This window comes from Mycteria americana, chromosome 2 (genome assembly GCF_035582795.1).
Source record: "Mycteria americana isolate JAX WOST 10 ecotype Jacksonville Zoo and Gardens chromosome 2, USCA_MyAme_1.0, whole genome shotgun sequence".
Taxonomy (NCBI): domain Eukaryota; kingdom Metazoa; phylum Chordata; class Aves; order Ciconiiformes; family Ciconiidae; genus Mycteria; species Mycteria americana.
Genome location: NC_134366.1, coordinates 95,054,464 through 95,069,902, shown reverse-complemented (window position 1 = coordinate 95,069,902; position 15,439 = coordinate 95,054,464). Strand labels below are relative to the sequence as shown.

Here is a 15,439-nt window from a genome sequence, read left to right as displayed (position 1 = left end):
CCAGGAAGAAGAACTCAATATAAATTAAGAAAATGCTGTTATGGGGATTGCTCAGCTAAATTATAAGAGAAGCCTGACACCAACCTTTAGCAATATAACAACACACTTGATAGATCTGTGCGAAAAACAAACCAGATTGGTCAATTCAATGAAGTCTAGAAAGAAACTTCTGGTCATTTAAAAAAAAAGGGTGTTTTTGTTTGTTTTGTAGTTCGGTACAGGTGAGTCTGGATTTTAGCAAGCTTTCTGATATATTTGCCAGATGCCTCAACACTGATTTACGGGCTGCTTGGCAGCAGCAGAAAGAGATATTTCATTCACTGGCACATTTCAGTAAAAATTTGTCAGCTGGGAATGGCACCACAGCATCACTGAAAAGAAGGCTTTATAGATGCATTAAAAAAACCGAATTCAATTCTACTTACATAATTTTACTATATATACAGTTGGAAAATTCACCTTTAAAAAAGGTTATCTTAAGGGGGAAATTCCAGTTTGTGAGGTAGAGTTTGTCACTGCAAGAATATGATGCACAAACAAAAACTGCAAAGAGGAAAGATAACCAGGATAGGATGTTGATTCTGTTTAGGCAGAAAGATGCTTGAGCAACTAACCTCAAGAAGCTCCTTTTGAGTCCTCCTTTCCATAACAAGAGCTAAGGCATCTTAGAACACATGGAACTGTAACATTCACAAATATGGACTGCTTACAATGTGAGTTGAAATCCTTGACAACTCCAGGTGTTTAGAATTTCTTAAAGTCAGCTCTATGATATGGCCTATTAGCTAAAAAATATTCAGGAACAAGAGAATTATAATGACTGTTATTACTGTTTCTTTGAAGTTCAATGATGAAAGCCAAAGAAAGAGCATATAAAGATCACAGCTGAAATGGTTCAGGAATTATAGTCATAACTCCCCTGTCATATTGGCATGTTTGGACTTTTTTTAAACTGCAGCAAATTTGTATTGCAGTTATAAAGTACCATTCCCTAGAATCACCCGATGAATAACTTAAATCTGAGCATCACTGCATAGCCATTACAGTTTGGCTACATTAAAAAAATTTATTAGTAAATTATTTTCAACAGACTTTTTCCACCTTTTTTAAATTCATCTTTGTTTATATCACATGTTCTCCAAGAATTCCATAAAATATTAAAATGTAGAGGTTGTGCAAGCTTATTATCTATAATTTACCAAATATTTGGAATGGCACATCGTATTAAGACAGCTCCATTTTCACATATTTAGCCTTACTTTCCTAAATGAAATTTGTGTATTTGGGAAGGAAATAGAACTTTCAATTAAAAAATAATAATCAAGCATGGAAAAAGTAACCATATATAGTCTAATTCATGGCATTACAAACCATATTTACACTCAGGAAATTCAACTGTAAAGAGTTTTTTGTGATGTCAGTAAGTAGGGATAAGAGAATATAGAAGAAAACTCAGCATGAATGTGGTTTGTGAAGCCTATAGAGGAAGTCCCACAAATAGAGGAAATCCCACAAATAAAGGAATAAGATGTTAAATAATAGAGATTATAACATAGTGTAGACTGAATGTGGAGGTGGATCATGAGAGAAAAAAAAAAGCTCTGTTATTAATCCAGATTAGATAGCCTAATATACTTGCTTCAGCAGTAATTTCTACTTTAAATTTCCTAGAAAACAAAAAAAACCCACTAACAACACATAGGCAGCATCCTGCTTCCTGAAAGCTGAACACAATATATCGAACAAATCTAATTTCATGCCAATTTTATCAACTATAACACGAGCAAAAGCTGAACAAGCAGGCTCATCTTGCAAGTAAAGCATCAGTCTCGAGTTCAATCCCTGGGCAATCACAGCAGGTTTACACTATTCACCAACCCCTACCTCTATTTGCTTTACAACATTTTGTCAGTGAAGTCTCTCTAGTTCATACAATACATGAGGGGAGTGATTGCCTTGTTTTAACAACTTGCAGAGCACTGCTGTAATGAAGCACTAATTCTGAGATAGCACTGGATACAAATAATAAAACACTATGATCAAAGCATCTATTTGTGGAATTCTGTAATTAAAAGCAGAGGAGGAGAAGTATGCTGTAATGATAACAAATTAACAAGTTCACAAAAATGAATAAAAAAAATGCTTTTAATGTACAGAAGAAGCAGAAATAATTTTGTCATGACTAGTTCAAATAGTTCAAAACCAAGGAAATGATTATTTTTCAAAGACAGAACCTGAAAATAAAAGTTCAATGATCCACAGTGTTTGGATGAATTTCAACTAAAAAAACCCACCAAAAACCTAAACAAGATTAAAAAAAAAACCCAAACCCCAAGATGTCTGCTTACCATACCATCAGAATTCAGGGGCAACAATGATTTATGTAAATTATTGTCCTCTTCCTTAACAGCATATGTGTTTGTGAATCAAGCATCTCCCAGTTCTCTTGCTGGAGCTACTAATCTGCCCAGTAAATTCCTGGAACCATCTTAAAATCTTTAAGATTTGTCACTTCTTGACCCCAAAATTACTTGCAATAGATAATGTGAGGATCAGGAGTGGGTGCTCTGCTTAGATCCTCGATCTGGAAGATGCAAGTGCTACTGCCAGCCTAGGACTGAAGTGCTAAAGCAGAACAAAGCCATTGCTTTTCTTCTGGAGATTACAGTATGACAGATCATGAAACATTGCATGATGTTTAATTAATTTAACAATTTCTTGCAATATAGCACTAAGCTGTCACATAAAATGTGAATATGACACATTAGAGAAAGAATTAAAGAAATTGTGCTAGAAATGTGAGAATAATTGTTTTCATTGTGCTCATTCTGCTGCAAACTGGAAAAAAACCCAACAAACCCACAGAACATATAAATTGTTTGGAAAGAACATACCTATTAACTCCTTATTTCTGACATCTAAGGCCATGTTTCGTAAAGCTGTAGCAACTGCACATACCACCCGGTCATTGTCTATTCGAAGCAGTTCCACCAGGATTGGCAATCCTTTTTCTTTGCGGACAGCAGCGCGGATATACACTGACCACTGTAAAGACACATGGGAGAGCATGAAGAAAAAAGTGATAAATCCACTACAGAAAGCAAGGCATCTCAGGTTATAACAGATACAGAGTAAGGGGTTACAGAAGCATGTTGCTGTAAACTCAGAAGAGGAAATAATTGCATTTATGATGCTAGGCAACCACTTGATTTGGAAATCTGCACTGATTTTTCATGGTGGCATAGAAATTAAATGATGAATTGACTTTACTCCTAGCACAAAATTTAGCACTCCTAGCTAAATTTTCACAGCCCAAGTCTGCAGACCACTTGCTTTGCATCAGCATTTTCTATGCAACATCTAATGAAGCTTGTTCACTGCTAAACCAACAATATTTATATTACAAAAGATATATTACAAAACATGTTCAAGAGGTCTGAGTATTTTGTTATTACCATAAAAACATTCAGTCTAAAAACATGAAAATGCTGTTATAATTTCTCTTGTGATTGTCAACTTGTTCAGAAGGAAAAGTAAGGACAACTATATGTCTGGTTTTGGCACCCGTAGTGGTCCTAACCAGAAGACTATTGTACATCGAGGAGTTAGAGATTCACATAAGAGTTGACCCAAGGGAGGTGCAGGCCTGTCCTGTGCCGTGCTGCATGTACCATGTGGCTGCAGGACAAACCCAGTGGCTGAGCGTATCGGAGAAGCCTGTAGGCATCTCCCACTTGGCAGCTGGTCATGACACCACTGGCATGCCCTTGTCTTTATCTCAGAATGAAGCAGCATGTTCTCATGTGAACATCCTTTCTGTTTGACAGTAGAAATGATGAATAGAGTTGTTTACTTCTAAGAAAATCCTCTAAGAGCTCTAAAGACTATCATTCCAGTGAACTTGTCCATGCATGGGATCTGTGCAGTGTACCGTGACTAGGAGGTCCATCCAATGCTGCACAACTCGGGGTTCCCAGCATCTGAAGGGATGAAAGATTAACTATACTATCCTTCTTTTTCACTCCACTGTTAGCTCCAGAAGTTGGAAAAAATGTAATCAAGACCAAAACTGTGACCTTGTGGTTTTAAAATCTATGGGTATTGCCAAATTTGAGATGTTTGGACACCTGCAGGATGTGCAGGTCTCCTCAGCACAGTCTGCTTCAAACCAAGCCATCTACTAGGCATATATCCCTTCCCACATCCTGAGCTCTTCTCTGGAATTTTCATGAAGTTCACATTCATGCTCCTCGTACTGATAGTTGAAAGGAATTTATTGAAGCAGAGCTTCTCCCTCACTTCAGTGCTTTGGCATGGATCCTTATCCTGCCCTCATACCTGGAAGGTGAAGACAAAGTTCTGGAAGCCCTTAGCCTTTGAAATATTTCAAATATTTCAGAAACTAGGATGATAAGCCTTAGGATTTTCAGATCATGATGACCCTTCCCTTTTGACAAACCTTCCTTAAAGAACAGTTAGCTCACACCTTAAAGAAGTTACATTGCAATAGCGTTCCTCCATAAACAGAAAGCGTAAAAACAAATTCCATGAAATAAAGCATTAGAAAATGGTAAGCACGCTCACTGTCAGCAGACCATGCTTAACCTCTGCCTCTACTTACCACAGCTGAAGTGCTCACTTTAAAAGCTAGCATTTGTTTATGCTATAGACAGGTGCCTTGAAACGTAAAAGCCAGAATATATTTTATGATAACAACCGTAGATACAGAGACAGACAAGGGCTGCAATGTTGCGATATCTGGAGTGCAAATTCATTCCAAGTGAAGTCATTCAGGGGAAATTGGGAAAAAGGAAAAGAAATGATCATTTAAGGAATATCGTTTTATTTTTTCTTCTCTGTAGTAATCATACATAACAAAAGCTAGGTAGCTGGACTTTGCTCTAGACAAAAGTGGTAACGGTTATGATAAGCTTTCAAGTCAGGTAAATGGGACATGGGGTTCTCAGCATCACTGAGCACAGTAATGTAGTATGTCTAAAACTTAAATGTGCCATCATTTTCTGCAGCAAATCAAATAGCTCTTAGGTGAGAGAAGAAGTAGTGGCAGCATTCTTGATTGATCTTATTCTGTGCTCTCTCCTCCAGTCTATTCTCTAGAACCAGCGTATAGGATGATCATCAGAAAAAAACCTAAAACACATCTTAAGGATCAGTGAGTTTAACTGAAAGTATCTGCTGAAAAATAATTTCTTTCCTATATCTTGATTTGATTGTAATGCGATACTAAATATAAAGGGTGTTATGCAAACACCAAATTAATCTTTCTAAGCTTCCTGTTTTAATAAACATGTATTTACCTGCCAGTTAAACATACTCTCACCTGCAGCTGGGAGTACCCGAAGCAATAGCTCTTTGCACTTAAAACCTCCTATTGCTGGATTTTCTACACCCCTCCCAGGGGAGGCCTCCGCTGTGTGTGCTGTGATTACAAGGTGACTGCCGGAGTGAGAGTTCATGGTAGCAGTGAGACTGCTTTGAGAGAGTAGCGAGCCTGTCTGGTTGAGGTGAGAGTTCAAGCTAGCAGACAGCATATTGAAAGATGCTGTTGTTCATCGCCAAAGTACATCACAGATGTAGTGCCTCCAATATGGATTACATGGGGAATCACGGGGGGTGTTTGTTTTAAAAAAACCCCTTATTTGTGTCTATTCAATACCAGAGAGAATCTAAAATGATCTTATAGATTATTCACTATATTATAAAACCCTCCATATTAAAACCTCAGTAAACAGTTTTCCTTTGAATTTTTTTTGTCAGCTACCAAGGGAAAACACAAGCACTTTGATGAAACCCAGGTTTAGAACAGACTTCTTGGATTGTAGTATTTTCATCACCCATTCCAAAATAAAAGTCTAAAAGAAACAAATTAAGATATGGATTTTTTTAACCTTAGGGAAAGCAGAAGACATTGTATGAGAAACACTGAAATAGCTCAGTATGAAAAAAAGAGAAAATATAAAACTCCTTACTGACTAAATGACATCTGACATCTTCAGCATCTGTAACGAGCCAATTAATTTGATCACAATAGTAAAAAATACGACTCCAAAGCTTTCATAGGGGAAAAATCCAGATATAATGTTTTACAGATGCACATACGCACACACATACATAAAACAATGGGAGAAAGAGAGAAAAGTATGTACGAAACCTCTCCTCTCCCCTGTGCATTCCTTCCCCCCAGCTCTCTCTTGCCAGGCAACACCATCCGCTTTGGGAGAAGTTCACAGATTCCTCAGTGTGTGATCTGCTATCATTTCATCTGCGTTTTCAAGCCATGCACCTTAGGCAGAAAGACAGCAATGTCTGTTAATTGTTTCAACAGTCTCCAAAGAACTTTCCATGTGGAAAGTGGTAAGAACTGTCTCTGTCTCTTTCCTTAAGCTGCCAATTAGGACAACTCTCTGCAAGCAATTATGCTGCGCTGTGCGGATTTCAGGAACGCTCAAATTGAGATGCCTCAAAACGGCTATTTTGTTCTCGCAGAGAATGGAAAAATTGATTTGCTCGTGCGTACACTGACGATCCTTTTGTTTGCCTAAAGCCATCGTGAAACGTGCCTGCATTTCCACATTGCAGGTCAATTGCTAATATGAGCTCAGTGAATTATAAAAGAGAAGAGATGAAAAATCATAAAAAAGAAGAGAGACGAAGGGTTTGTTGCCTATCAGTAGGTAAATGAGGCACTCTGCCAATACACTTAATCATCCTGTTACTCCACAAATCAGTGGCAGTGTCAACGATCAAATAACTGTTCAGTTTGTAAAGAGAAAGGGCTCCTATGGGAAAAGCAAACACTTTAGAGGGAACAAGGAGCCAAAAAATAAAACAAAATCATTATTGTTGCATGAGATTGCAGCTAAATTATCAGAGACAAGCACAGGAGCCACAATCTGTGCATGAATACTCTTTACAGATAATTGAATTCAGCGGGCATAACTACTATACATCACTTTGAAGGTACCTAGTGCATCTTTATGTCCACTTTCATTAGTAGTTCCCTTTTTATTTTTGTCATAGTAATTAAGTAGAAAAATACAGTAAACCAAAAAATTATTTTTTAGTTTGTCACACTTATTATTATAAAGGACCCCTTCCAGAGCTGAATGCCTCTAGGGATTAAGATTACATTAGGCTGAAACTCAACAAAAGAGTAATTAATCTAGATAAAACTTACTAATTTTTTTTCAAAAACATTGAAAAGCATTTAGGCAGTTAACTCCTTTTAGTGTTTCATATGGTTTTCTTTATTCCCCTATGAAGCACCACCACAGGAGATCAAACTAAAAAATGAAGAAATTTCTCGCACAAAATGAAAAAGAAAAAACCCACCAAAATAAACTCACAAAAAACCCCCGAGGAATACCAACAATTGTATACACTTGGTATTTCGGATGGATTCACTTTCCTGCCATTGACATCAGTGTTATCAGAGTACCTCCAGAATATTTCACCATCACATACTTCAGTTTTGACTAGAATTTGCTTTGTATTGGTACAGGTCAACACTGTGACTCAAAGACTATTGAGATATCGAATATTAAAGGGAATTGCTGAGACATAAACTACAAAATGAAAGCCAAATCAGGGCAGCAAGCATGACAAAGCAAACTAAATTACCAACATAACCAGGAAGATTAGAGAGATTCAGAATTTGGTAGGAAAGGCTTAGAAAGGGGCTGTCTGCTAACAGAAGTGGAACAACAGACCATGGAAGAGAACTGCATGTTGAATAATCAAAGGTCAATGAGTAATCAAAGATCAATATTCCTCTTTGTCTGATCAGACTCAATGTAATACATGCATCAGGAAAAAAAGAGAATATTTTTACATTTTTACATTTAACTTAGAAAATTACAGATCTACTTTACTCAAATAACTCTAATGGGATCCCTGAGAAGTCACACCACCTGACAGAGTGCAGGGCTCTGAAATCTCGGTTATCTTTTTGCAATTTCTGAAGAGAGCGAACACTTCCCAGGGTCTTTCTGCTCCCTGACTGCAGTGTCTTGTTCTCAGAAATGATCCCATCTGGTAGGCCACCCGTAAGTTCTCTACATCTTTGTGTTGGGACAAGAGAAAACTATTAACTGGTTACTGTCCTCTTGCTCCATGACCTTGGTCAAGCTTAACAACAAAGGAAAAAATCTGGTGGGTAAAGATATAGTTAAATAAATAAATAAGAGAAAACTAAAATGGTGTTAACAGAAGATATTTTAAATGTTTGTGGATGGTAAAGGTCAGAAGGTACTGCCCTTGCACCTCATCATTCTTGGTTCTGCACTACAAGTATGTACTGTGTATTCAGAACAATCTGAGAGCCATTACAATGACTTTTCCAAACATTGTATCATTATCATCACATCTAATATCATTAAAAAAGAAAGGCTTTGAGAGAAAAGTGACACATCTAATGGGAAGCAAACTGACTGAGTATAGTAAGGGATTACTCTGAGCATGAATTCACCATGAGCTACTGTGCTCACAAACTGATGTCCATGCTGATCTCCTCATGATCTGTGTGATATGGGTGTTTGCAGCAGCAGGTTTTGCTTCTTGAATATTGTCCTGTCCCTTGAATCTTGTCTTTCTTCCTACAGAGCCAATACGGTTCTCTGTATTAATTGATGCTGCCTCATCTATGGAGGGAATTCCACCAGGTAAGAATTCCCGACAGAATAAAGCATTGGTTATTTAAAAAGGTTGCCTTTGTTGATTATGTGATGTGTTATAAACGGTCTTCTCCATCCTATCACGTAAGGATTCATAATACTGATATTTCGGAGAAAATGAATGTAAGCCTTTTTGCTGTAATCCAAAAAACTTTCTCCTGGAACAGCCCGATGAAATTCCAGAGGGTTAATATGTAAGTAACTAGACTAATCAGAAAAATCTGGCAAGGAACCCACAATACGTCCTTGCCTGATAAGAGGAAGATTGATAACCTAGATGTCTGCTGCTTTAGACAATAATTACTCATTATCTGCAAGTGTCTGGATGGTAAGGAGCTTGAAACTCTTTTCATATTACTCTTTGAAGTAGCTGCACTGACCTTGTGACTGAATCAGCCCCTTTTATGTTTTCAGTTTCCTTATCTAATAATTTACTTAATGGAGCTCTTGCTCCCATGAGTTAGATTTCTCTAGGATGGAATTAAGAACATAAATGTAGTTGCTTGCCAAAGGAACAAAGACCGAGATGGCATCTAGCTATCTCAAGAGATCACGCCAATGACCCATAAACCCCATTGACATGGGTACTGTACGGGTTGGGGATCAAAGGCAGGGACGTGCAGCTGTCTAACCAAAGAGCCTTATCATTCCCTGCTGAGTATGATCAAACATGGAACTGAAAGGAAAGGAGGTAGAAAGAACTAGACAAGGAATGCTATGGCCTCATGTGATTGCGAGACTTAAGCAGAGCAGCACTTGTTCCTGATGTTAAGGAGCCCAGGGAACTAACAGACACTCAGGAAAATGAAGCTGACCATGCTGCAGATGAGGGAAGTTTGTAAAGCCTGAAAAGTAACTGGGACAGAAGACTGGGCACACAGAAGGGACTAACTAAGGCCCAGAGCAGGTGTGCTACCTGTTCTAATGTAAGCCATTACGTTGCCAACAGAAACATAGTAGATCTTGTTTCTTGGTTTTAAAAAATATGTATTACCTCTATAAGCTATGATAGCATTTTGAAACAAAACAACAAAACAGGATCATATGAATGAAGAAATTATTTTTAAGGGTTTGACAAAACTAAGGAAATCCTACTTGTGGTGACAACATTGTGTTTTTAACTGCATGTAATAGAAAAGATAATATTGTAGGACCAGAGACAATAGGAACAAACTGAAACATAGGAGGTTTGCAGACCATCAGGAAATGCTTTTTCACTGTGAGGGTGACCAAGCACTGGCACAGGGTGCCCAGAGAGGTTGTGGAGTCTCCGTCCTTGGAGACATTCAAAAAACCATCTAGACATGGTCCTGGGCAACTGGCTCTAGGTGACCCTGCTTGAGCAGGGGGTTAGACCAGATGACCTCCAGAGGTCCCTTCCGACCTCAGCGCTTCTGTGATTTTATGAGATCACAGCAACAAGTATTGCAGAAATGTCTCTGGCAGATAAACTGACAACAGCCTTAATTCAGCTGTCAGATACATATAGACAGACATAGTAATATACAGGTATCCCAGTATCTCCTTTCTTCCTGAGAGGGACATCTTGTTCAGAAGGGACATAACCTTGGATTCTTGACATCATTAACTCTAGGACATTTTGCATATAACTTTTTACATGCTCAGTAGATTTAATGTATTAATAGCCTATTGACCAAGGTGAAAACTAAAAAGAACTTGCCACTTTTATTCCCACCATCTAAGGAAAAATACTGATGCCGGGCTACATATAAAAAGATCTATGGAGATTTCCTTTTACAGGATGAGTCTTGTAATTTTATACCTTGTAATTTTTTTAATCCAAGGTATTAAAATAAGTAATGATGTGAGGTTGCACAAAGGACTTCAGGTTTGAAGTGTTATAGCGAGAGAAATTTCTTAATAAGTAGGCAAGTGTCTTCAGAATACAGCTGAGTGAGTCAGCAAACCTCTTATTTTTATTTGTGCATTTTTGCACAAACGTGGCAAAACCCAAAGTAAGTGGCAAAGAAAGCTAACAGAGCTCCCAATGAAAATAGATACATAATGGGAAGTAAGAGTCTCCACTGCTTAGAAAGGCATGTCTCAAGACTTACTCGCTCAGCGGAAATTCCAGCTAAGCTTGATGACCAATGTATTTGCCTAGACTTTTATTTTGTATTACTAAGCTTTAAAATACAAGTTCATATTAAGTATAATTAGAAAAAGTCTACTTTTGGAAAAAATATATCTCGGAGTGGCAATGAAAGAAAGCAAAACCAAAACCAATGGCCAACGTTTGGCCAAAAACCAAAACCAATGGCCATTTTTATGCGTTGCTCCTTCTGCCTGTAGGAAGTTCAGGATACAGTGAAATTACCCTGGTTATGATTTGATGAGAGAAAATATTTTGGCAAGCAATGATTTCCCTCAAACAGAAACCCACCCAGCCCCAGGGAGCAGCTGAGTTCTGCAGAAGGGGGTAGGTGCGTGTGCGTACAGCACTGACAACGTGACCCGTAGGCTGTCAGGTTGCACGTGTACTTGGAGTGCATACTGCTAGTGGCCACCAGCCCAACGGGAGGGGGACACGCAGTGACCAACTGCTAGTATCGCAGGCCACTGCGCAAAGCAGTAGTCGCTCATTCAACATACCCTGGCAGCAATGTGGAAAACTTTGTCAAATCTCCCCCCAAAGTATACATATTTGGACGTCTCCATGTGTATCATTCCAGAAGGGCCATTCATATTATGCATAGATGCATCAAATAAGTATATGAACAAAAAAGAGAGATCTGTGAGGGATACCCATGTATCCATGAAAGATTTCCATATTTCCATGAAAGAAATGGGTTTGCTGCCTTCGGTTTCCAATACCAGTGTCCTCCCTATGTAACGAAGTCTTGGTGAAGAAGAGCGAGATGAACGAACTTCCATACTGACCTGAAATAGCCTCTTCCAAAATGAGTTCTGCTTTGTATATAAGCTGTCAATCTCTTCTTCAGAACCAGAATATACATCAAAGTCAAGATACACAGACGTGATCTATCCCAGGTTAAAGTTTCACACTGAAAATATCCTTCCTCATACCTCAGATCAGTATCCTGTTTTACTGGTAAACTTTCCTTTGGACCTGTTAATGTATTTGGGACCAATATGTTCGTTTTTTGATTCGTTATAGATTGCCTTGGTTCTAATAATCATTGCACGGACCAAATACTATATTAGTTATTGTAAAAACCCCAAAGTTTACTTTGCAGATGGCTAATATATGGCAAGGCTTTGGCCCGAAGTGTTTTATCTGGACACAGAAAAATTATATGCAAATATATGTATGTCACACTTCTTTCTTTTTTGTTAGTATTTGGCATTAGAAGGAATTTCTGCAACTGAAACAGAGCTAAAAACGTCCTAACCATTAAGATTTATTACATGCATGTGTTGATTTTATGTGTATGTATCAGTGAGAAACTGTATTCCCTGAAATAATGAAAACTTTCAGTCTCTCTCAGCTATTAATCCTTAAAGCTATGTACTGCTGGTTTCTTTTTGTGTTTAAAATTTTCAAAAGCAGTCTAGGGGATTTAGACACATATCATCTGTTAATTCTAGTGGCAGACATTTATCTAAATCCCCTACACAATTTTTTATTTTTTTTAAAATTATTCAGGCTTCCTTTTATCTGCTCACTTTCCCTTCATAATGGCATCGGTTAAGCACTGCCCGTGTTAAAAGTGTTACCTCTCGGTCACCAAAGAGGATTAGACAGCTTTATACCAGAGGAACCAAAAGGGTGAAACAGCTAGGAAAGAATTATGCAAGTGTATCAACTGCACTGTATTATTTTTTCCAGAAGAGACCATATCTTCAGAAGTGTGTGAGCTTGCTTGGTGCACTGGATGCCTCATATACTCTGGGATTCTTCTGCCATTAAAATAATGCTAATTGGCAAAACCCCCACACTTGCTATTGCTATTACTATTAATAGCAACATTATTTATTTTAATGCAGTTTGCGGTTTTTCTCTCTTTCAGTCCATCATAAAGTTCTTCTTGAAAGATTTCAAGTAAAAAAAAAAACCCAAACAAATCTTTTCCCATTCTTTGTACAATTACAATTTCTTGGAGGAACTAAAAAAATGAAAATCTCCCTTAGGAATAACCTCTTGTTTTAAGAGTTTTCTATCTTTTATTTCAGTCATTTATATCCAGAAGACTGCAGCAGTTGAAAAGAGAGGTCAAAAGGTGGAAACATCAATGCTTATGTAATCCCCAAAGAGGATTATTCCCCTCACAAAAATGGCTAGTATGACATGTGAAATTAAGGATATTCATTCTGTGTCTGCACATCACTTGTAATGGAATTGGTGAATCTTTAGAAAAATAGAGCAACACAAGAACAACTGAGCATTTCCCATGGTATCAGCACGGATAGTATTAAAGTTCAAATCAGCTTTTCTAATCCGGCACTTGCCAAAGAGCTCTGCGGAGCCTTCCTTCCTCCCTCTCGCCACCACACACTTCTGCCAACTAAAGGACGACAGGTACAGATTTATTAGAAATGAGAGAAGCAGCACCACTTGGATTTTAGCGCTCCTATTAGTCCTGGCAAATAGGCATGCATAGTTTTATCATTTGGACCAGGGCTACACCCATTCCCAGATGAATAAAACACATTTATCGTGTTTCTGTGCCAGGATTACACAATCTGATGTGGTCTACAATATGAGAATAATAAAAGTATAATGATTTTCAAGCACAGTGTATACGTAGCACTTTGTAGGACAGCAATCACTGGACAGATACTTTTGTTACTCATTTCATATATCAATGAATGCAATAGGCAAAGGCATGTTATAAGTTTGGTGGGCTCAAAAAAAAATCACATGCCTCTCAAGATCTACTGAATGTGCCAACTCGACTTCCAATAAAACTTTAGGGGAAAAAAAGTAACTCATTAGCCTCAGGGCTAACATTTCAAAATAAATGCCTTAATAAATTGGTATTTACATATCACATACGAATGCCCAAATGCTTAAAAACCAAACAGGATACCTTCTGAGTCCTAACTTTGATAACTGCATTTCCCCATACACACATGTTTTCATAGTTAATGTGAAAAATTCCCACTGAGAGTTAACTTAAAATCAAGGCATTATCTTTATACAATAGGACTAGATAGTTAGTACTTTCACCCAATCAAACCAGTTTACCAACAGGAAAGTGATGAAGGAATTGCCCTAAAAAGTAAACCAGGCTCAACTGTTATCTTGAATTTTATTGATTTGTTCTAAGTTTAGAAATATTTTCAAAATCTAATAAATGAGCTCTTAAATTTTTTCTCAATTCGCTGCAAATAATATGAGAGAGAAAAATTGATCTTTTGATTATAATTGAAAAGTAGGATGAGCTGGAATAGAGTGCCTTGATTGAGCATTTCATTGCTCATTGTACATATTGTCGATGAACTTTAATAATGTCTTATTTTTTAAAAAAGTAGATGGTAAGATTACTTGTGCTGGTGTCAGATCATTTACATCTTGCTCCGCTCTTGCCTGGTTTCTTTTAAGAGACAGAATGTCAACCAGTTTCTGCAGTGACAAAACAATATGGTTTCATTTGATTGTCACTGGTGATATTTTTGGCTCATTTTTCATGGCTCTGTCACCCCAGATTCATAAAGATGCTGCTTCTCCTCATTTGGATATTGGTTTTCAGCAGCAATTTTTCATACTTGACTTGACCAATGTGATTTTCACTGCTGTATGCTGACTTGTCCTATGATATGACTACCTGTATCAATTCAGAGGACTTATACTGTCTCAAATTTGACTGCAGATAGTTCTGTGAAAACAGAGGGTTATTCCACTACCAGGAGCGTTCAGATACATTCATATCCGCAACTTGCTGTCATCTGCAGGGGTTTTTCCGAATTGAAAAAGGAATACAATATCAGGTTAATATTCCTACCTTCCAACTCCCAGCAGCCAAGTTCTGCAGTGCCCCTGCTGCCCCCTCCAGCGTGTCTGGATTTGAGCACTCAGAAAGAAGTGTGAGGTAGGGTTTGACTATCGAAGGGTGCCACAGCATCTGGATTCCTTTGGGTGGTTCTGCACAGTCTGGGAGAGGTCCTACGCCATCCCACTGTTGGAAAGTAAAATCAGATTGTCAGCAAGGAACAGTGAAATGCTCGACAATTGCCTCAGTTGAAGCTGTAACATCCATGTCTACGTGTGTAAAGGCATCTGCCCGCAAGCAGCTGTTCTCAATTTTAGCATATCATGTGATTGTTCGTAGAGAAACCAAATTTCCTACTCAACACTCCTCACAGAGGAGCTATAGCATTGGCACAAATCACAGTGTTTTAGCTAGCGGAGATAACAAAAACATTTTTCGCTGCATTTATTTTTTTGGGTGGGAACAGGAGCCTGGTGAATGTGAACATATATTAAGAGGCAAATCTAGAACTTGCATGTGAAGAGATTGTCCTTTTTCACACCCTGCTCAGTTCTCTGCATTCTCTCTCTTCTCATGAGAGGGAAAAACCAACATGAAACGCTAACGTGGAAAACTAAATCACGCAAGGCCATGAGCTCTCCATCCCCTGAAAGGCCCAAGTGTGACAAGTCTTGTCCAACTGCTCAACTCCTTCTGGCTTCTCACCACGCAAGTTCTGGAGGTGTTCAACCAGCCAGCCAGCCAGCCATACAGTCTGAGACTCCGATGCAGTAGGTAGAACCACCTCTCACAAAACAGACTCTTCCTCTCATCACACACAGAGTTTTGCCA

The 15,439-nt window shown here is 38.2% G+C and overlaps 1 protein-coding gene across 1 annotated transcript in view; it reads right to left on the bottom strand.

The window, feature by feature from the left end:
• The window catches only part of CTNND2 (catenin delta 2), a 566,347-nt gene that overhangs the window by 75,149 nt on the left and 475,759 nt on the right, over window positions 1–15,439 (bottom strand). Inside the window, exons 14-15 of the mRNA XM_075495646.1 lie at window positions 14,621–14,794; window positions 2,895–3,045 (exon numbers count right to left, since the gene is read on the bottom strand). Coding sequence (XP_075351761.1) covers window positions 2,895–3,045; window positions 14,621–14,794 — 325 coding nt within the window. The remainder of the gene's footprint in view (window positions 1–2,894; window positions 3,046–14,620; window positions 14,795–15,439) is intronic.